Source organism: Podarcis cretensis (genome assembly GCF_951804945.1).
Source record: "Podarcis cretensis genome assembly, chromosome: 17".
NCBI classification, from domain to species: domain Eukaryota; kingdom Metazoa; phylum Chordata; class Lepidosauria; order Squamata; family Lacertidae; genus Podarcis; species Podarcis cretensis.
Window position 1 is genome coordinate 1,318,493 of NC_137187.1, and position 21,712 is coordinate 1,340,204.

The 21,712-nt window shown below is 43.5% G+C and overlaps 1 protein-coding gene and 1 long non-coding RNA gene across 9 annotated transcripts in view; one reads left to right on the forward strand and one right to left on the reverse strand.

Moving 5' to 3' along the window:
- The window catches only part of ADGRL3 (adhesion G protein-coupled receptor L3), a 563,586-nt gene that overhangs the window by 26,481 nt on the left and 515,393 nt on the right, over nt 1–21,712 (reverse strand). For 3 of the 8 annotated variants that reach the window (XM_079960218.1, XM_079960219.1, XM_079960220.1), the window contains one exon: nt 1,969–5,655. The exons of 2 other annotated variants lie outside the window; for them this stretch is intronic. In XM_079960218.1, coding sequence (XP_079816344.1) covers nt 4,856–5,655 — 800 coding nt within the window. In that variant the 3' untranslated portion in view covers nt 1,969–4,855. Of the gene's footprint in view, nt 1–1,968; nt 5,656–10,590; nt 10,643–21,712 lie in introns of those variants that run through there. 3 more of the 8 variants (XM_079960223.1, XM_079960224.1, XM_079960216.1) reach the window with 2 other exon arrangements.
- Nucleotides 5,647–11,095, forward strand: LOC307206910. The gene is made up of 3 exons (XR_013834526.1): nt 5,647–5,696; nt 8,288–8,379; nt 10,639–11,095. It is a non-coding gene; the product is annotated as an uncharacterized lncRNA (long non-coding RNA).

Consider the following 21,712-nt stretch of genomic DNA (forward strand, 5'->3'; position numbering starts at 1 on the left):
GAGTCCTAGAGTTTAGCACAGGCTTCCTCAGCCTTGGCCCTCCAGATGTTCTGAGACTACAATTCCCATCATCCCTGACTACTGGTCCTGCTAGCTAGGGATCCTGGGAGTTGTAGGCCAAAACATCTGGAGGGCTGAGGTTGAGGAAGCCTGGTTTAGCATAATATACAGAAGTATCTTGAAGCTCTGAAAGAAGCAGCGTCCTTCTCTGCCACTCTACACTAAGCTACATTTGCAGCTGGCAACTGGAGCTGTCTCAGGGGAGCTTCCTTATCTGAAATAACTATATAGGCAGAACCTTCTTGCTGAACACAGTACCAGTCAGTTCGTAACTACTGCGTCAGTGGATCATAGCCTTTTCATGCAGTCCCACTGAACATGTGGTGTGTGGGTACAGTGCTGGATTAATCGTAAAGCAAAAAAAGCGCCGGGACGCGGGTGGCGCTGTGGGTTAAGACTTGCTGATCGGAAGGTCGGCGGTTCGAATCCCTGCAACGGGGTGAGCTCCCGTTGCTCAGTCCCTGCTCCTGCCCACCTAGCAGTTCAAAAGCACCGCAAAGTGCAAGTACATAAATAGGGACCGCTCTCCGGCATGAAGGCAAACGGCGTTTCCGTGTGCTGCTCTGGTTCGCCAGAAGCGGCTTCGTCATGCTGGCCACATGACCCAGAAGCTGTCTGTGGACAAGCGCCGGCTCCCGGCCTATAGAGCGAGATGAGCGCACAACCCCAGAGTCGGTCACGACTGGACCTAACGGTCAGGGGTACCTTTACCTTTACCTTTTAAAAAAAGCGCATGTGCTTAGGGCATCAAGGGAAGGGGTGGGGGCAGTCTCCATTACCGCATCTTTAACCTTAATGGTCACAAATTGCTCAGCTGAGTGTTCATTTTCTCAGTTGAAGTATATTAAGAATCCTAACAGAACAACTATGCATCAAGTCAGGCTGGATGCCTTATCTCTGCTAAGTATAGAAGCAGATGTGTTATGTAAGATTAGTTTGAATGATCTGATCAAAGGCCTTTCAATTAGAAAATGTGGGAGAATTTTTTTCAAATGTAAATAAAGAGGAAGTATACAAAAATAAACATCATTTCCCCTCTTACCGTAGGTTTTGTTGCATTTTGAAAAATAAAATTTAATTTTACAGTTTTATTATTGTTTATATTTTGAATTGGGTATTACTGAATTAGATTATATTAGTGTTCCCCTAGGCACTAAAATCTTTTAAGTGCTTAGGACCTCTAAAAGGTCTTAATCCGTGTGGGTAGGTGGGGAGGCTCCAGCCCTGACTTACACACATTCTGCTAAATGCTTAAAACAGGACCCAAAATGTGTACAGCAGTTGTGTGTGCATAGGGACTTTCCATGCTAGAGCAAAGGGAACGCATGAAGGGCTCATGTTTGCCAGGAAACCTGGAGAAAGGCTTCTTGGATGTACAACGAGGCAACATGCAGGGACATCTCCCTGTAGTTTGGGCCCCTCCTCTATTGACACACTGAGATAATAAACAGCAGTCAAATAATAGCTCTGTGCAAATGACAACCAAGGGGACAGGGGCTAGAGAGCAGGAGGTGCAGGTGGCTATGCGCCCCAACTCTCCAGGTTCTGGTGGGTTTCTTTGCACCAGGCGAGGTTGGGAGATGAGGCCCACAAGTGCAGCCCCACTCCTATTCATGCCACGGTGGCCATCTGCACAGGGCTAAAGAAATGGATATGGAAAAACATGAGCGTCTTTTCTGTTCTCATGAGCGTTCACTTAATTGTTCACTGAATTCAGAGACGTTCCTAGAAGCATTTGCAGGCATTGTTGTCACAAAAGGTGGCCTTTTATATTAACCAGAAATCATCTCCTAAACCACTCAGCCTTGTTTCAGTTTGTTGATTTATTCTAAACGTTTTCCTACTTAACCCACTGGAACAGCGATTTAATTCCTCTCTCTCAATAAATAAACTTCAAGTACAACTGGGTGGATTTTTTTTATTTATTTTGCAAAATCCTGCAAGCAAGTATCAACAAAAGAGCACTTAGGTTGGGGCGTGGAATGCCAGAGGGGTTCTGTCAACATCTCTCCAGAGGATACAACTCAGCACTGCTATTTCATCTCCTCCTGAAATGTAGAGGGCCTTTTCCCAGCGCTCAAGCAATTGAGACTAGTGCCTCCTTTCCAGATAACACAATTAACAAATGCCAAGCACTAAAACATAAAAACACAAAGGATCTTGGAGAGGCTTCGCAGGGCTTTCCTTTTGTCTTGGACACAATACAGGATCAAGCTAGAAGTGTTCATGAATGCAATCAATGTGCACTTTTTGCTGTACATAGAACAGCCAAGGGGGAGCCTCAGCAACCGTGGGTGGGGAATGGGGAGTTTAACTCTCTTTTTCCTGTCTCACCATCCTGACAGAAATTTCCTCTCTGATGTGTCTGTCTGCCTGCATTTTAACAGGAGCCACTGGGAGCTCCCCTGGAAATGCAAACAGCTGCTTCAGAGAAGAGGATTTTTTGTTGGGCTCCTGGCATAAATAGGGAGGCTGTGATCCCACACTCCCGTTTCGCACTGTAAACTCACTGAGTTTCCGTGGCTGAGCTTTTATCCCATGTTCACAGGACTGTTACGCATGTGTGTCCTGTTCTTTGTTACGAGCTCCTACTGTTTGATGTGCTGTTTCTCAAACCAGCTTCACCCTGAGTGGTCTCTAGCCAAGGTGCCAACACTTTTGCCCAGGATAAAGACATCCCCACTCAGTCCGCATTCCCTGGTGTGAACACCAACAGAAAGGAAATAAAGCCAGGCTCATGTGAACAGCTAAGAAAGAAAGAAAAAGCTGTGGGAAAATAACTTCAAGGTAATGTGAACCCACTCAGTTAATTTCTCCCACAATACACACTCCTGAGGTTGCTTAGAATCGCCCTTGGATGCTGTTTACATACATATAGGTAATTAAATGCATGTTAATTGCATTTATGAAATTAAAGCCACGTCTAGTTTGGCCCACATCGTTATGGATATCATCAAAAGCTACATACAGGATGGACCATGTATAAAAAAGTATGGTGAAAAATATAGTCTGAAGTCCTCTTAATTTGAAATGCTACTGCAAAAGCAAACAATAACAGAAGCCTCCAGTATAAAACAAGATACTTCCCACGCCTGCCTCATTGTTCTAGTATTTTGGCTTAGTTTCCCCCCAGATCCTCTCTGCATAATTCTGTGCTGAATAATCCTTTTATTTGCATAGCTACCTTCAGCTCCAAAAGAGCTGAACTCCTTTTGCTGAAGATGGAAAGAGGGAGATAAATTAGGAGAGACTGATTGTACAGGACATATATACAGTGCCTTCTAAATCGTAATCAGTTGTTTATTGGTTGGCAAACAAATTTCACTATTACAACAAATATTAGTAATGAGGTCATTCAACTTGGCGACCATACAAAATGCATCATAAATAAAAAAAAGTAGAATCTGTGCTGCTAATTTACCCCCTGGGAAGGCCTACGTTACTTTATATCTTGTCAAATAAATACATTTCCTGTTAGGAAGGGTTTTTATTTAAAACCACTTAAAAATAGGGTTTTATGTTTTCTTTTTTTAATATTTGCTATGAATCAGTCTTTTTTTTTTTTTTTTTTTGCTTTTCACCACTGCAGTACCAGTTCCTAATTTGGGGGCTAGACTTTGGCTCCTGCAGAGGCATTGCGGTCGCATGCAGAAGCCCCATTATTTCTCTGATAATATCCAGACTCCTAGGAAGATACCCTCTGAAGGTCTGTTGCCACAAATGCAGCATCTCAATCGATTGTGCACTGTAAACATAAAGTTTTCCAATTTGAAAAAGGTCTTGTTGGCAAATTTATAGACTGAATAATGAAATAAAGTGTTGGAAAATATATATAATATTTATATATATATTCATATATCTCAGACTACTGAAGTGTGGGTGTGACTGAACCGAGAGATAAAAAGATCTTTATAAAGTGAATTACTTTATTTTACCCAGTGAATTCTTTTTAATGGAAAAATGGCCAAAAAAGGATATATGAAAAATCTTGCTCCTACTGGTAGACAAACTTGCAAGACCAGCACAACAGAAAAAAGTTTTGTTTTGTTTTTCCACTACATTAACAGGGACGCAAGTTCTGGCGGAACAAAAAGCAGACTATATGTGCGATGCTTAGTATCTGTACATTACATAGGAATTGTTCCATTTTTTTTTCTGCCATTAGAATTATCATCAGTTAATACAGCAAAACATAAAAATATGCCGTGTAGCATACAATTACAGACTCCCTTTCTATTTCATTAGGTTTTGTTTGCCCCACAGCTAAGTGAGCTGCGGTGAAATCAAGTGGTGAGAGACCAAAAAACTATTATGTGATACAGATTCAGAATAAACAGTTTTGCTATTTTTGCTTCTGTTTTGTGCAGCACTCCAATCTAGATGCATCGTTGCTAGTTGCTTCAAATGGCCTTTTGTAAATCAGGTCCTTGGTGATAAGAGACAGAGAGCACCCAAAGATGCTTAAACAAACACAGTATAATTTGAGAAGGCCACACAGTGGACCATTTCCTGGTGCATCCCTTTAATTAGCATACTGAAGTCTTTCTTGGGTGGGGCAACAGGGGCCGGGCTGGGGGGCTGGGGTGAGAGAATCACAGCAGTTAGCATTCTTCCTGGGTGGGCCTACAAATTCCATTAAAAAGGTATGAGAATTGTTTGTTCTTTAGAAGAGCATGAAGTAGGAGGACACACAATATTACCACCGCTTTGATTTAACTCCAAACAGTAATCCAGGTGTGGGACGGGGGGGGTAGGAGGGGGGGCATTTGTTTTGTTAAAATGTTTGCTTAATGTTCTATAGACTAGTGACCAAGTGAGCCGGTCCTTTGGAGGTTTCTTCTGACGGGGTCCCATCCTTGTTTGGAGGGACTATAAATCCATCACTGCTGCCTCGCCCCAACTGGTAATAAGTGTGTAGCTGCTGGACATGGTTTCTGGAGCCCAGGTTTGGCATGCTTTTGTAGTAAACGTCGTCCGCATCACCACTTTTGGCTGGCGGGGGGTCGGTCTGAGTGCTGGTGGTGACGCTTTCTGCGGCGGGCATGCCGGCCAGAGCAGGCATACTAGTATAAAGAGAGTCCCTTTTGGGGGACTGGAGATCTTCTGTGTGCTCATTGGTTAGCAAAGGGAAAAAACTCTCGCTGTTGTCTTGCGGAATCCGTCGCCGGCTGTAATGGTGAGGCTGGTGGTTCTCTGCAGAGTAAACCCTCGGGGGTAGCAATGGCGCATCGGATTCCTCGTGGATGAGTTCCAAGCCCAGGGCCTCTTCTTGGTTGAAGGAGGTGGCGTCGTCGAGAACGATGGCATCGTCCTCACTCCCGCTGCCTAGGTTGTTGACGAATTTGTTCACCAGATTCCTGTTCTGTTCGTTAGAGCACTCAAGGTTGTTCAGGTAGGAAGGTATATAATTGGAAGTGAGTTCTTTCAGGATCTTCTTCTCTAAGGCAGTCTCATTGTGGTTATAGCTACGGTCAATTATTTGCACACAGTTGCTCAGGTACTCGCTGCTGGCAATGCTGTAGCTATTGCCGTGGTTACCATTCAGTGGTAGAGTATCCATGACACTTGTATCCCTGGCATTGTTCAGAAGCCCCTCTGAAAAATATCACACAAGAAAGGTTGACTTGTACCAAAAGGTATATATGCATGGGGGTCTTTGTTCTAAATGCCTAGCCACCTAAGGAGCAATGCTATACTATTTCGCTACATCATACAATAACCGTGCAAAAAGGAGAGAGAGGGAGAGAAGGAAAGAAAGAGGAAAGGAAAAGGAATACATAAATTGTGGTGTTTGGGGGCAAGGAAAACAGTTTGGATTAAGTCAGGTGTGGCATCTCCTTGCTTGACGCAAAATTACTTTTGAGAAAATTATTGATTTAGTACGGAAATGTAGAGCCTGAGAAAGTGCTTTTTGGAGCGAGGGTGTAAACATAAAATACAAATCACCAGGATAAAATTCAGTTTCTCATGCTCAGCAACCCTACTGGGGTTAACTGAGTTGCCCAGGTGAGGAATGGTCGCTGCTCAGTGCTGGAGTTTCTGCTTTCCTGATGAAGCTCTCAGCTCTCCGCCCCTCTAGATACAGCTGGGACATAGCCCAGTCTGAAATTCTGCAGAGATGCTGTCAGTCAGCGTAGGTAGTATTGTAGACAGACCAATGACCTGCCTTGGTATTACAGCTTCCTAGGTTTCTATCAATTACCAATTTAACTTTGTCTCTAGTTTGTTTGTTTCTGCATATAATAAATTATTTTGAATGGGAACTTTTATACCCTTGAAAAATATCTGCAAGCTGTGGCAGAACTAATGTGTTGCAAGATGACTGCTATCTAATTGCTTGTTGTCGCTGTTCGAGTTAAATCCAAGATTTAAGATATACAATTGCATCACAAGTTTATTGTATTGCTTTAAGAGTGAAGGTTGACAAGTCACCAAGGAACCTGATAAGATCTCTTACTGCTGTTGATTTATTTATTTCCTGAAATTATACCCAACCCTTTCTCCCCAAAGCAGCCACATGCAGATGGGAGGATCAGTCTTGGGGAGTGATTTTAAATCATTTCTTCCACATGCATTTCCTGTGTTAAACCACTCTCAGTTTCCCCTGGAGGGCAATAAATCAAGGGGAGGGGAATGAATTTGAGAACACAGCCCAGAGTAAGGTTTAAAGAAGCCTGCTCCCATGGCCACCTCCCCAGGCTTAAAATACAATACCTGTGAGAGATCTGGTCACAAATCTCTTGGCATTTCAGCTACTTTGGCCCTAAAAAGTAGTACAGTGGTGCCTCGCAAGACGAAAATAATCCGTTTCGCGAGTCTCTTCGTCTTGCGGTTTTTTCGTCTTGCGAAGCATCCCTATTAGCGGATTAGCGCTATTAGCGGCTTAGCGGCTAAGTGGCTATTAGCAGCTTAGCGGCTTAGAAAAAGGGGGGGGGGAACTCGCAAGACTCGCAAGACGTTTTCGTCTTGCGAAGCAAGCCCATAGGGAAATTCGTCTTGCGAAGCGCCTTGAAAAACAGAAAACCCTTTCGTCTAGCGGGTTTTTCGTCTTGCGAGGCGTTCGTCTTGCGGGGCACCACTGTATTGCTATTAATATTTTTTTTAAAATCCTTCCCAGCAGAAACTATTGCCACAAATCAGATACATAACAATCGTAACTAGTCCAAAATAAAAATAATGATGCGTCACACAGTTGCCTGTTTATTCAGAAGAAAGCCCCGCTGTTTTCAATGGGTCATTTTTGCAAGTGTGTCTAGCTAGGACTGTAGCCAGTTAGAAAGTGGGAGCTATTTCCAAGTAAACAGGCCCAGGATCGAGCTGTGGGGTTGCAATCCTTAGTGCAGATAGAAGAAAGCAGGTCCCATCAAACTCAGTGAGATTTCTTTATTTTTCTCTTTAAATAACCATGCCTGGGATTGTGCTGCTTGCAAATGAACAAGTCCCTGGCATCTCAAGATTGCAAAAAGAGGACTCTTGGGCCTCTTGTAATGCAACAAGGCTGCATTAGTAGACCTTGCTATTCCACTCCCTGTTAATTCTAATCTTGATGTTTCTGTTCGATAGATATTAACTGCAACTATCATTTCATTGTAATACTGAAAACAGCTCGTTGAATTTGATATATTTTGTAATAAATTCTTTTTCAGTTTTGTGGTGCTGCATTTTTACGTTTATTATAAGCTGCTCTGGGCATAATCCACCATGGAAAAGTGGCATATAAATAAATTGAATGAAACTGAACATTTGTTATGCAAGGTGCTGGTTTTTTTTTAAAGATTCAGCACGCACTTTACAATATTAATTCTTAAAATGGCCTGGAATTAATGAGCTTGCATAACCAAACTTCATAATCAATTGTGAATGATATATTGAAAGCTGCCTTGAAAGGGTCTGACCCTAAAACACTTCCTATGCATACATATTAAGGCTACAGTCCTATAATTACTTACCTGAGATAAAGTCCCATTGATTCAGCAAGTCTTATGTCGTAATAAACATGGACAGGACCAACCCTGTTAGTCACTTTAAACTGGTTGCGACTGCTATATATAGAATTGTGTTTAATAGCTGCATTTGTGAATGTGTCATTTTATTTTTGCTGCAACTTCTTGAAGCAACACAATAAAACTGTGATGGTTTAATATCTTATTTTGGAAGATTTAATGCTGACTTCTGTTGGGTTTTGCATTTAATGTATTCTTTTTGGTGCTTGTTTCACTACTGGTAGGTCTGTATAATAAAGGTGTTCTAAGGCTTCATCAGAATCTACATGCAATAACTTAGACATACCCACTGCCGAGGAATAAGAAACCTTTGTTGGTAAGGTTAGTTGTACAAATTTCTAATACATATCATGTATTGGTACAATTATACATTTTTCATACTTGGACTGTAATGAAAACTGGGCCTGATTGCCCCCCCGAGTACCAAAATAGTTTGAGGGAAGTTCTTCTACAGGCAACTCAGGGAGCTAATTCTGTGGGGGGAAATCCAAATCTCAAACTGTCCTCTTGATGCAAAGTTGTAGGAGCTCAGGGAATCTGAGCATTTTCCTTTGTCAATCTGCCTTTAAGCTTTGCTATTCAGGTGGGCGTTAAGGTGAAAGAACAACGGGAGGAGAGCAGTGCGAATGAGCCTTCAAAGTATTTTACAAACCGGGCTGGGTTGCAATAACTGCTTTAAGCCTCATGTGCGGAAAATGCTCTTAAGACACATGCCAATGGCAGCTTTTTGCTTACAATTTCATGCTGCAGCACATGGCTGTCGATGTGGCAAGAGGCCCCAGGGGAAAGAAGGAATCTCTTCCACCCAACTTTGGCAATATAAAGGCTGCCATTTCCCCTTCTCTTTTGCCTTACCTATGAGTTCCAATTAGTGCTTGGGAGAGATGGGTATAGTTCATATTTTTTCAAAGGGAGACGGGCTGTTGCTTCGTTGCTCCAGCATGTTCTGCTGCAACCTGGGACTTTTCAACTGAGCACAAAGTAAGGTACCGTATTTTTTGCTCTATAAGACTCACTTTTCCCCTCCTAAAAAGTAAGGGGAAATGTGTGTGCGTCTTATGGAGTGAATGCAGGCTGCGCAGCTATCCCAGAAGCCAGAACAGCAAGAGGGATCGCTGCTTTCACTGCGCAGCGATCCCTCTTGTTGTTCTGGGTTCTGAGATTCAGAATATTTTTTTTTCTTGTTTTCCTCCTCCAAAAACTAGGTGCGTCTTGTGGTCTGGTGCGTCTTATAGAGCGGAAAATACGGTAAATAGCCTACAAAAGCTTCCTCCTTAAGGAGGTAACATCCTGCAATCAGGACTTTACACCACACCCTACGGCTGTGCATATGCAAGATCCTCCATCCCTTCTTTTCCTCTATTAACATTAAGCACGAGGAAGAGTTATTTAAAGCTAAAAAAAAAAACCACCTAGCCCACTGCTTTGTAAACTTCAATTGGTCCTGTTCAAGGCATTGGACTGAGGCAGCCTGCACAACTTAAGAGACAGTCGGGTCGGAAGTGTCGAAAGAGCATTTGCACTGGAGCCATATGGGTGAGATGCTCTAGGGGAGACAATAAGTCAGACATCAGATGCTGGTGATCCACCTGGGCTTCCTTAATTAATATTGTAATCCTTTTGACACAAAACATGAGACAGGATTAATGCTTCCACATTGCTCTTCCTGTTAGTTCAGCTGCTTTTGCCAGAGACGGCAGACAAAGCTGAACCAACATTGCCGGATTAGAAAAGCAATTTGTTGACAATTTATTGGCCATTCATATCAGCAAGAAAAACCTTTTTATACACTGTTAGTGTACCTTCTGAAAATACTGAATTCAGTCTGCATCTGTGAGGCAGAACTGCCAGGATGTGTGCTTAGGATTGCAGTTTGGCATTTCTCTGAATTGAAATTTCTCCAAAAGGTCATTTTTATTTTGATACTTAGGTATTTACCAGATGTACATCAAATCTGTGTTTCAGACAGAGAGAAAAGAACAACTCATGGGTAAAAATAGAACAACCATCACAGATGAAGAATGGAGCCATTTATTTTCACAGTATAAATCTCTATCCATCACCGACAGTATTTGAGGGGCAAAACAAGAGGTGGTTGCAAATTCTCGAGAGTGGTCACAGCTCTGCATTAAGACATTGTTCCTTTCTTCTGCTAAGAAGAAAGAATTATTAGCTGCAATATTGTTTTTTTAAAGGAAAATAAATCAATTTTCAATTGCTTTGCATTGAAAATGTTCAGCTCTCATTAAAGATGCCATAGCAACATGAGAAAACAGAATGACTTTGCAGACAAAAAGTGTTTTTAACACAAAAGAAATTTCATTCTCACACACAATTACACAAAACTTAAACACACTGGATGAAAGATAAAATGAAAAAATAGACACAACAGAAGCATCTAATTTCTATCAATATTTATAGAATATGGCTTATTATTCTTGATTTCTGCATTGTGAGAGATGAACTGTTTTAAATATCTACATCATTGATATATGATGCATTAAAAAGTGAACTAAAAAAAAATTACATTTGATATGCAATGTTTAGCTTTACTCCCATACTTGTCTCTCTGTAGGGCTCTAAACGACAGCATGAAGAAAAGGAAAGAAAAAACAACAAGTAAGCTTACAGCGACAATAGGAGGAATGTGGTTCAAAAGCAAATTGATGATATGCAGGAAAAGTGTTAACAGAAAGCATTTCAACTTTTGAAGCAAATGACGTTACATTGCATGGATTAGATATACCTGCTTGACGTATTAGTCACAACATGTTTTATTTACAGTGATAGATGTTTTGGTTTTATAAACCCCGTCCTCAAGATTTCAAAAGCAGAATCAAATCTGAAAATCACCATGCACTAGTTATGCCAGTAAATATCCAAGGCTATTTCCTGAGTTTTCAAACAAGCGCTTTTACTTACTGTCAATTATGGCACCTATGGCTTGCTGGCATGCTAAACTGCTTGCCTACTTGTCTATGTGAGCACCGCATTACTCTTGTAAACTTTTCCTTTTCATTCACAGCATTCAAAGTACTAACATTTCAAAAGAGTTATCAAGCTTTTTTAGGCCCCAGTACAGAGCCCACTGCAACCAGAACACGTCTTGAGCTGGTGGGGAATTTTCTGTGAAAACTACAGTTAGTATGTGAATATGAATATTTTTGATGAATACAAAATGGACCCTTCAGAAATGTTCAAGCTTCAAGACAATTTTATCGCCAACGTTTTTCCTGGGGGACTCCACACTCTTAGACCTCTGCTCTACTTACCCAACCAAATCCATATTCAGTCCAGAGTGAGCCAGGCTTTGCTTCAGCTCAGCCTAGAACCATTAAGAGTCCCATGGCTTTCTGAATGCTGCACTTCTAAGGGAACAAGGGTGAGGCTAAAGTATGATTCTCCCTTCAGCTGCTTAATTCAGATAGGAAATGCCCGTCCTTCCAGAACAGCAACTTCTAAGGCCCATTTCACAAGTTCAACTTGCAATGCAGTACTTGCCTGGAAGCGGACTGAGCGGTACCAATCCACATGGGAATTTCCTTGTGCAAAGCTGCTGCTTCTCATTCGTGCCAGAATCACCATGTTAACATCTTCATGTATGTGGAAGGCCAAAACATTAGGGAGATTTACTAGCTTTGATGGAGCAGGGAGATTGAAATTTAGGTCCAAGTTTAATTGCGTTAGCATCTGTCAGTGCAGGTTCCAGGTTTGGGAAGGCCCTAGCGTAAGATGGCGGGCCCCTGCGAGTAAGCCCATCTCCTTCTCACCAACAGGAGGGCCATCTTGGCCCCGCGATTGTGGGTGCCCGGGGCCATGAAAGCCATGCAGCATGCCTGGCCCTGCCATCAAAATTTGTGAATGCCTGGCCCCTTGATGGGGAATTTTGTGGGGGCTCGGGCATCCAGGGAACCGGCACCTATGCTCACCAACATCCCTTCTGCCCATTCTGGGTCCAATTTCTACAACTGCTGTGAAGCGCAGTGCAGGATGCGGTGAGAATGCTGCTCTGTCCCCACACTCTGTGCCCCACACTTAGATGGGGCACGCATCCCAAGAAGGAGAGAAATCACCTGGCCCTGGAGGCACTAAGGGTGGACAGCGGACCCCCAGCTTTGGCAGGTGCACAGCAATGTCTGCTTCTGGTACTGCCCTGATCCCTAAATACATATGCCAGAGAGCGCATTTGGAAACTCCCACCATCCTTGAACATTGGTCATGATGGTTGGGGCTGATGGGATTGCGAATTCAACAACAACTTGAAGGCCACAATGCTGTCACAAGCAATTATATCTATACGACATGGCTGGATTATTCCAAAACGGTTTCCCATGTGGAATAGCATTTGCAGGGTTTTATTTTCAAATGACGCAAATGAAAAGGACAACTGAGAGAGAGGGCCTGTTCCACCATGAGGCTTGCTATTGTTCCAGAAAAGGAGTACCTGCCCTCCTTCTGCTTGGGAAAGCTATTCTAAAGGGCAGGTAGGAATGAAGTTACTTATTATTGATATATGTTAAACTGCCCCAGAAAATAAGATCTCTGTACTGCATGTAGTATAGCAGCTGGGTGCCATCTTATGAACACTTCTAGGTCCAGAGATAAACTCTGCAGAGTCTTTCAGGTGGATGTAGTTGGTTTGAAAAACATTAGGAAGACAAGTCTGGATTTCTGGCCACTTAGCATCACTAGTGACATGTGTTTCCAATGTACCTCTTGGCTCAGATCCTAAGTAGCGAAGGTGTAGGAGACTTGTGCAAGGAGACCGTCAACCTCCTGCATCCCCCCACCAGCTGCTTCTTGAGGATGTACTTCTGCCTGATTTGGGAAATCTCCTCTTACTCCAGCTGCTCCTCCCCTCCCCATCTCCCAACCCTCCAGGGAGGCTCTTTTTAAAATAAAGCGGGGGTGGGGGTATCATAACCAGGTATCATAATGAATGGAAAACTCCCCATGCATGAATTTACTTCTGCTCATTAGGATACAAGCCATTAATATAGCCTCAAATCATTGTATTTTAGTTTTTAAGTCTAGTTCTCACATGTAGAAAACACAATGGACAAACACACACATACAGAATCATGTCACTTTTTAATATATTTCAGGTATCAAAAAAAAAGATAGAAGAGGATTGCCTGAGGCAAAAGGAATAGAATTTTTGCAGTGCAATGAAGATGAGGGGATGAAACTGATCTCTACAAATGTTTAAATGCCCAGAGTGCTGGAACTTGCAAGTAATGGGAAGAATCACCAGTAAGTTATTTATTTTTGCAGACATATTTACCTTGCTTTTTCAAACAAGTTCCCAGGGCAGCTGCTTTTATCTGACAGGATAGGGTTGACAAAACAACTAAAGACACTGGCAAGTACTGAATTTGTGTACCTCTTTAGCAGTGATTGTTAAAAGACGTACCCATGGAGACAACTCTCAAAAGAATGTCTCTGCCAGAAACATAAGACAACTGCTCATGCTGGAGGGGTGAAGACTCCCAGCCACTTGTTCAGGCACAAATATCACTTCATCAAAGGCAGGTAATGGGAATAGAAGCTAGTTGAAAGCTTCATTCACATCGTATTTTTGAAGGCCACATTTAATGGAACATATGTTAAATACCAGCTATACTGAATTTCAAATATCTATATGTTTGACGGCTCAGTTCTTCAAATATCAAGTGTACCAAAGTCATATGCATAATGTGTGCATTATGTGTTTGTCATTGAACCGCATTACAACACAAACTGTACACATAAGTATTTACCGTATTTTTTGCTCTATAAGACTCACTTTTCCCCTCCTAAAAAGTAAGGGGAAATGTGTGTGCGTCTTATGGAGCGAATGCAGGCTGCGCAGCTATCCCAGAAGCCAGAACAGCAAGAGGGATTGCTGGTTTCACTGCGCAGCGATCCCTCTTGCTGTTCTGCCTTCTGAGATTCAGAATATTTTTTTTCTTGTTTTCCTCCTCCAAAAACTAGGTGGGTCTTGTGGTTTGGTGCATCTTATGGAGCGAAAAATATGGTAACTGAAGTATGAGAATGCAGCAAACACAATCCAAAGAGTTAAGGACCCCATTGCACGGTGCTGTGGCATTATGTGGCTTGAATGAAATGGAGAGAAAAATTATAAGGAGGTGAAGGTCTCGCGCTCACCATCTTTCAGATTATGGCAGAGAAGGTATTGCCACACTGTGCTGTTGTGAACCAAGTGACTAACCCTGCAGTCCTATGTCTCCTGGGAGCCAAAGTAAACATTGGCTCTCTCTTTGGGAGGGCAGAGAGGGAGACTCAGGGCCAGATTCTCCCTCCCCATTGCTGTGGCAACCTCTGCAGTCCTGGCCCCACAACCATCAGAGATCTGACCTGAGCAGAGCCATGAACATGACCCATCGCCTTTCCAGTCACCCAACAAGCCCTCCAGCCAGGGAATAAAACTATACTAGCCCTGGAAGGGGGGGGGGGATGGAAAAATGAAACATTTTTAAAAGGATGGAGGAGTGCAAAAGCACTCTGCTGCCGTGACTCTATATATTAGTTTTGTTTAGTCGTGTCCGACTCTTCATGACCCCATGTACCAGAGCACGCCTATATATATATATATATATATATATATATATGCGCGCGTGTGTGTGTGTGTATTCTAAAGAGTTCTTAGTAAGGCAAATGGAGATCTCAGCGCCAAGCCAATATATATTTTCCTGCTGAGGAAAGATTGTATAAAAAGCCTGCAAAAATGCACGACTGTTGAACTCAGCAGTAGGAAGTGTTGATTTAACTTGAAAGACAGTTTCTTTGACAACAATGATCTACAGCGAGCACTATCAGAAGGGATGGTGTTATTTTCTGTTGGTTTTCTTTAGAGAGCTGTTCATTTTCTCTCCAAAGCAATTTTATGGAAAAGAAAAAGAAAAAAAACTGAACGTGGCAAAATGAGGAAAGCGATAGTGAGCTTGATGAGGAGCCGCCAACATGTATGGTTTGTCTGAAAGAAAGTAGCTTAAAATAATTGAGTCCTAGCACAATGGAAAGAAATGCACGCCGCTTCATATAATAAGTGCTCTAGCTGGTCCTACATTCTGCAAGGGTAAGGGCTCCTCCAGACTTCCTTTCGTGCCACACTTTAAAGCACTGTGTCCGAGTGCTGTGGGGGGGGGGGGCTGGAGCTTTCCCCACAAAAACCTGCTCTTTACCACTGAATTGGAGCAAATTCTAACCCATGGGAAATCAGAACTGCGCTTTAAAGTGTGGACCTGTGTCTAGAAAGCATGGGGCAAAAGTGTGGATGACCCCTAAGTCATAGATAACCTGCTATAATAGCCCATGATCTTTTTTGTGGCACAGCGATAATCTGTTGCAAAACATCTTAGAAAGAAGAAATTGTAAGATCTCTCTCCCAGGTAGACTCAAGTAGGCCTGATCACCTTTGATGCTTTTGCTGCTGGGCAAGGGACTTTGCCAGGTATTAGTGGTAGATTCTCCACGAAGCCTAAGAAATTTGAAACTATTTTGCCTTGGTCCCAAATCAATCAAGTCTGGGTAACCTTGCCAGAAATCACTTCCATTAACTACTCTACTGTTGTCAGAGAAGAAAATTCCGCTACCGCTTTGTATATTTCCTAGCATCTTGGCTTCAAAAGCATTCTGCTGCTTCCCCAGGAAAACCAGCTGTTTACGGCTGAATTAGACCAAACGTCAATTGGGTTTTATGCAGGCAGAATGGAAAAGGGAAAAGGGATGGCGAGGGAACAGGAGAAGTCAACTTTGGGGATGTGTTCTTAAAGCCACAAAGTTCTTATAAGGACTAGCTGAGATGGAAACACTTCAGGGAGGAGTCAAAAGGCTTTCAGAGGAGGCAGTGGAGTTGCCCAACTCCGTTTTCCAGCAGAGCCAATATACTACCTGACATTTTGCTGCATTTTCTAAAAAATGAGAGAGAGGAACCTGAAAAAATTCTGATCTCATTTCCATTGGTTCCTTGAAGATCTTATGCAAAGACTCTGTTACCTAGACTAAATTATTTAAATGCTACACACACTTTGCTCCGTTTGGGATTTTGGCTACAGTGTTAGACCCGGGCAGTTCCCAGCAGTGAGAATTGTTCCCCACCTTAACACAGGAACTAAATCCCCCCCCCCCCCGCCTCTCATTTATGCTCTTGCAAGGACTTACTACTCACTGAACACAGGGAAACAGATTGCAGAGATGTTCAGAGACTGGTCACGAGGTGCTAAGACTGCACAGATCCATATGCCATGAATTACGATGGCTGAGATGAAAGATATAGTATGGGAATTCACATCGGCTTGGAAAGTGTCTTGGATGAGAGTAACTTATAACCTTTCATAATACAATATGCATAAACAAATTGGATGATAAATTAAATGTGTTCAGGGTTTTGGAAAACCCTTTGGCTTGTTTCACAGAATCATAGAATTGTAAGGAACTCCAACTTTCTGCAATGCAAGAATCCACAGCTGCCCCTGGGTGGGCTCGAACCACCAACCTTCTGGTTAACAGCCAGATGCTTAAAAGCTTAAAGCAGACTCAGAGGCAATAGCTGGACCACCTTACATTGGGTTGCAACTTTTCCCACCCTCATGAGGTTTCTTCAGAATTTCAACTGAAAAATTCTCATGGAAATGGAACAGACTTAAGTCTCCAACTGAGCCAATGCAGCCACCCTTAGGTGACTGTTTTCCTTGCCATCTTTCTAGTTGCGCTGCTAATCTCTTCTTTCAAGGGCTGCCAATCTTTAGGCATTTGGCAACTGTGTCCTGTCCTGTACAGCTATGACCCCTTTTACTACTTACAAGCTAGCAAGGAAGGCCCAGCAGTTATACTATATGCCTGCAGGAATGAATTTCATCCTCTCCACCTTCATTGCTCTGCAAAAGTTCTACTCCTTCTGCCTCAGTCATCTAATAATTAGTTATACCTGAAATAAAAATACACATACTTTAAAATATGACAGAGTTATGAAACGAAACCCTTCTCTTGAAATAAATATCCAGACTTTTGCCTGCCTTGACTAGGAAAGACATGCAGGAAGAACCTAACTTTTCACATTTTTAGTGTGAAAGGCAGAATGGTTTAAAATCCTCACAATCAGGAACCCTGTTGAAAAAAATCTTTTTAAAGCAAGAAGGAATACTGAGAATTTTCAGAAAGAATGGAAGGTATTAATGTTTCTTGATTAAGACAAACAAAAATCTGATGCATTATGTATGATCACCCCATCCACCCCAATGATTACATTGGAATGCAGTTTCAGAACAACCAGAACCGTTATGTACAAGACCTTTCTAATTCTTGCTTTGTTTGTTTTAAGCACATAATGGAGCTTGTCCTTTATTTCAGGCTATTTTGAAAATCCACACAAAGGACATGTTTCATTTCCCCATTGATGTGTATTGAACCAAAGTTCCCTGTTGCTCTATGGGCCCAGGCACAGTGAGCTCAGATTTCAGGGGCGTGAAGGTAGCAATAATGACAGGACAATACTCTGGGATTGAAATGGCCACAACTTTTATTGATTTCAGATGTAAGTAGGCTTTGGAATATAGGCATCAGGCATGTATCCTAATTCAGCCTAGCTTGGTTGCTGGCTGATTGCTCCATTAGCGTTGATCCTGGTTTAAAGGTACAGTTATACCTTGGTTTGAATGCGCTTCAGGTTGAGTGCATTTGAGTTGCGCTCCGTGGCAACCTGGAAGTAATGGAGCGTGTTACTTCCAGGTTTCGCTGCCTGCACATGCGCAGACACCCAAAATGACGTCACGTGCATGCGCAGAAGCAGCGAAAAGCGACGCACGTATGCGCAGACGTGCCATTGCTAGTTACCGGTACATTTGCTTCTGGATGTGAACGGGGCTCCGGAACGAATCCCGTTCATATCCAGAGGTACCACTGTATTCTCTTCTGATGCAGTTCAAATGGGGGCGATCCCACCATAAAAGTTGGAGTTTTATGGTCCGTTAGCCCCCATCTGGGCCTTTGGACAAAACTTTCCTCCTGGATCTTTTTACTGGGATACCCTGAACCTTTGTTTCAATTTTGACTAAAGATCCAACCCAATGTCTTTTCTGCTAAAAGTTGTGACAATTGCTATGAGGTAGGCAAAAGGCCTAATGTTTCTGCAGAAAAATGCCTCCCTGGCCCAGAATATGGTGACCAAATAATTCTACAGCAAGGTCGCGCAAGCACTGTCAACATAACTTCGGAGAATGCGAAGACATACAGGGTGGGTAGCTGGGACAACTGTTGCCAACTGCGCTGCCCACTTGCAGCGCAGCCGTAATATATGACCTGGAGGCGGATCTGCATGGAGACAGGCTCCTCCAGGTCCACCTGTAAATCAATGCCTCCTAGATCGGCCCTGGCTGGCTCCTTTCAGTTCAAAATTTGCGTGGGAAGTCCCTGAAATCTCTGCAACCAGCTGAAGCAGAAGGTGCTGCCAGGGGTTGCGCAGCAGAGAATTCCCTCTGCCGCTGCCAGAGATACAATAAGCAGCCTTTTTGGTCTTAATGTTTTCCTCACAATGGTCAGAACACTTTTCTCCACAGTTTTAGGGCTTCCATTTTGGTTTTACTTATTTCATTATTTAGATTTAGAGTCCATGATGCCCTGAGAGCTTTCCCTGTTTCTTTCTTAATTTCCAAGTGCCTCCTTCTCTATGGATGTGTAAAAAGCTAATGCACTATCCAAGCCTTTCGTGGCAGGAGTGTGACCTGGCCTCCTCTTCTTCCTCTTTGCAGCATCTCTGTACGGGAGAGAGGCTTTCTCCTTCCTGCTAGGAGCACTTCTTCTGGTCAGGGGAATTTCCCTCGGCTGGGTCACTGTTCTAAAACCAAATGCTTCAGGTAGACTCTAAGGTAGGTAAAGGTAAAGGGACCCCTGACCATTAGGTCCAGTTGTGGCCGACTCTGGGGTTGTGGCGCTCATCTCGCTTTATTGGCCGAGGGAGCCGGCGTACAGCTCATGTGGTCATGTGGCCAGCAGGACTAAGCCGCTTCTGGCGAACCAGAGCAGCGCACGGAAACGCTGTTTACCTTCCCGCCAGAGCGTTACCTATTTATCTACTTGCACTTTGACATGCTTTCGAACTGCTAGGTTGGCAGAAGCAGGGACTGAGCAATGGGAGCTCATCCCGTCGCGGGGATTCAAACCGCTGACCTTCTGACTGGCAAGTCCTAGGCTCTGTGGTTTAACCCACAGCGCCACGTCCCAACAAAATATAAAGTATAAATTCTAGGTGTGGAATTTAACATCTCGCTACTGCTAACATTCTTTCTGCGCAAGCTTATCAGCTTGCCAGACAGAACCAACCCCCATCCCTTCTGTGCTGTTCTGGGGCTTCTTCCAAACCACCTGCCACACAAGCCAGGGGCAGGAGAGGGGGGGGGAGGCCCCTCCTGAAAGTGGAAGCCCAAAGTCTGAAACCTGAAGATCAAACTTCAGGATTCGCAAGTCATGTAAATTTGAAACACAGGGTATATCATCCACAAATTTGTAATAAAAAACAAAACACATATTATACAGAGGACTGTAAGACTGAGCCACCTCCCTAGGACAAGACATCCTGCATCAGAAGTACCCCAGAATGTGCAAGCTTGTCTTAAAATATCTCCAAGGAGCTCCCACTATGTCCTCTAGCAGTTTGATCTATTGTCCACCTGCTGTTAACAGTTCAGAAATTTTTCCTGAAGTTCAACTTAAGACTTCCTATCTGGACTTTCAAAGCTTTACTTCCAGATTTGATGAAGTGAACATGCATGAGGGCCGACCAAAGTTGTTGACCTTTTTTAGGGTTTAAGTTGTTGACCTTTTTTAGGATTGATGCTTCTTTTTGGATTCCCCCCCCCCCCAAAGTTGTTGACTTTTTTTAAGGTTTAAGTTGTTGACCTCTTAGAATTTTACCCCAGGCTATAAACTGCCACAGGGGCCGGATTAAACCCCCGGGCTGGACTTTGAACATGCCTGCAGTAGAGAGTGTGAAAGAAGTGTTGCCTCGGCTTTTCTAAGCATTTTTTCATTTTGCTAAGACCAATGTGAAGGAGGAAGGGTCATTCTAACCCCACACCCTGACAGACTCGGGGAGACTGGCAAGGGTAGCCAGCCAGGTTGCATCCCTGACAAGGGGAAGCCCGAGGGCCAAGCTAGACACAGAACTGGAAATCATGTCAAAATGGCTTTTAAAAATGTTACAGCGCTAGTGGTGGGTTCATTAGGACTGCGGTGCATAGGGAGAGGAGGGTAAAAAACACACACTTGGATTTCTATGACAGTTTTGGAAGCTTTTCTTATAAAGGGGAGGGGTAGAATCCCCTAACTGAGCAACCTATTGTAAGGCTTAAACACCCTTCCCTCCCCAGCTGCAGGCATGACAAATATCACCACCACCACATTCCTGCACTGATATTAAGGCAAAGGTCAAGGGACCCCTGACCATTCATCCCACTTGATTTGCTGAGCAGTGTTCTGGGCTTGAGGCCACCACGAAACAAAGTTCATTCATTAATGCTGAACGATCCCGTTTCAGAGACCCGCTGAGGGAAGATGTGATATTCTTGGTCTTAGAGGCTCTAGCAGAGTCACTTCCAAACAATAACTTGGGAGGTAAAAGGTAAAGGGACCCCTGACCATTAGGTCCAGTCGTGGCCGACTCTGGGGTTGCAGCGCTCATTTTGCTTTATTGGCCAAGGGAGCCTGCGTACAGCTTCCGGGTCATGTGGCCAGCATGACTAAGCCGCTTCTGGTGAACCAGAGCAGCGCACGGAAACGCCGTTTACCTTCCCGCCAGAGTTGTACCTATTTATCTACTTGCACTTTGATGTGCTTTTGAACTGCTAGGTGGGCAGGAGCAGGGACCGAGCAACAGGAGCTCATCCCGTCGTGGGGATTCGAACCGCTGACCTTCTGATCAGCAAGTCCTAGGCTCTGTGGTTTAACCCACAGCGCCACCCACGTCCCTATAGCCACATGGAATAAATCAAAGCAAAACAAACAAATCCCGCCCATGAAAAGGGGAAAGAAAGAAACACACCAGCTCAATAACCAATTGGGAGAAGCAGGGAACATTCCTTCCTGGCCTCCCATACAGAGCAATGATGCTTCTCTGCCCCAAAGGGAATGGCAAAGGAAAAGGACAAAGGACACTGCTTTCCTGCCAAGTCCAGCTAGTTGCCAGGGTGGGAAACAGACTATGGAAAGCTTTGTTCCCATTTGCAGGCATCCCCCCACTTGCTCGCGGTCAATACTAAATAATAATAATTTTTTATTTGTATCCCACCCTTCCCGGTTCTGAAAACCGGGCTCAGGGCGGCTAACAACAAAATTAAAGCACTTGATTGTAATACAACATAGAAGCAGCAGAAAATACAATATAAAAACATGAATAACAATAAAATTCAGAGTTCAAAAATCAATTTGGGGGAAATCCATCCAATAAGCGTTAGATAGTCACCAGGGCTAGCTGGCTGAATTGGTCCTCCTTGGGCCAGCGAGGAGACCAGGGGAGAATTAGCTGTGGGGTCTCAGAGCGGGTAATCTTCATATAAGGTTTGGAAGAGAAGGGAAATAAAAGATCAGGCTGAATTCAAATTAAAGGCCAGGCAGAATAGCTCTGTCTTACAGGCCTGACGGAAGGAGGTTAAATC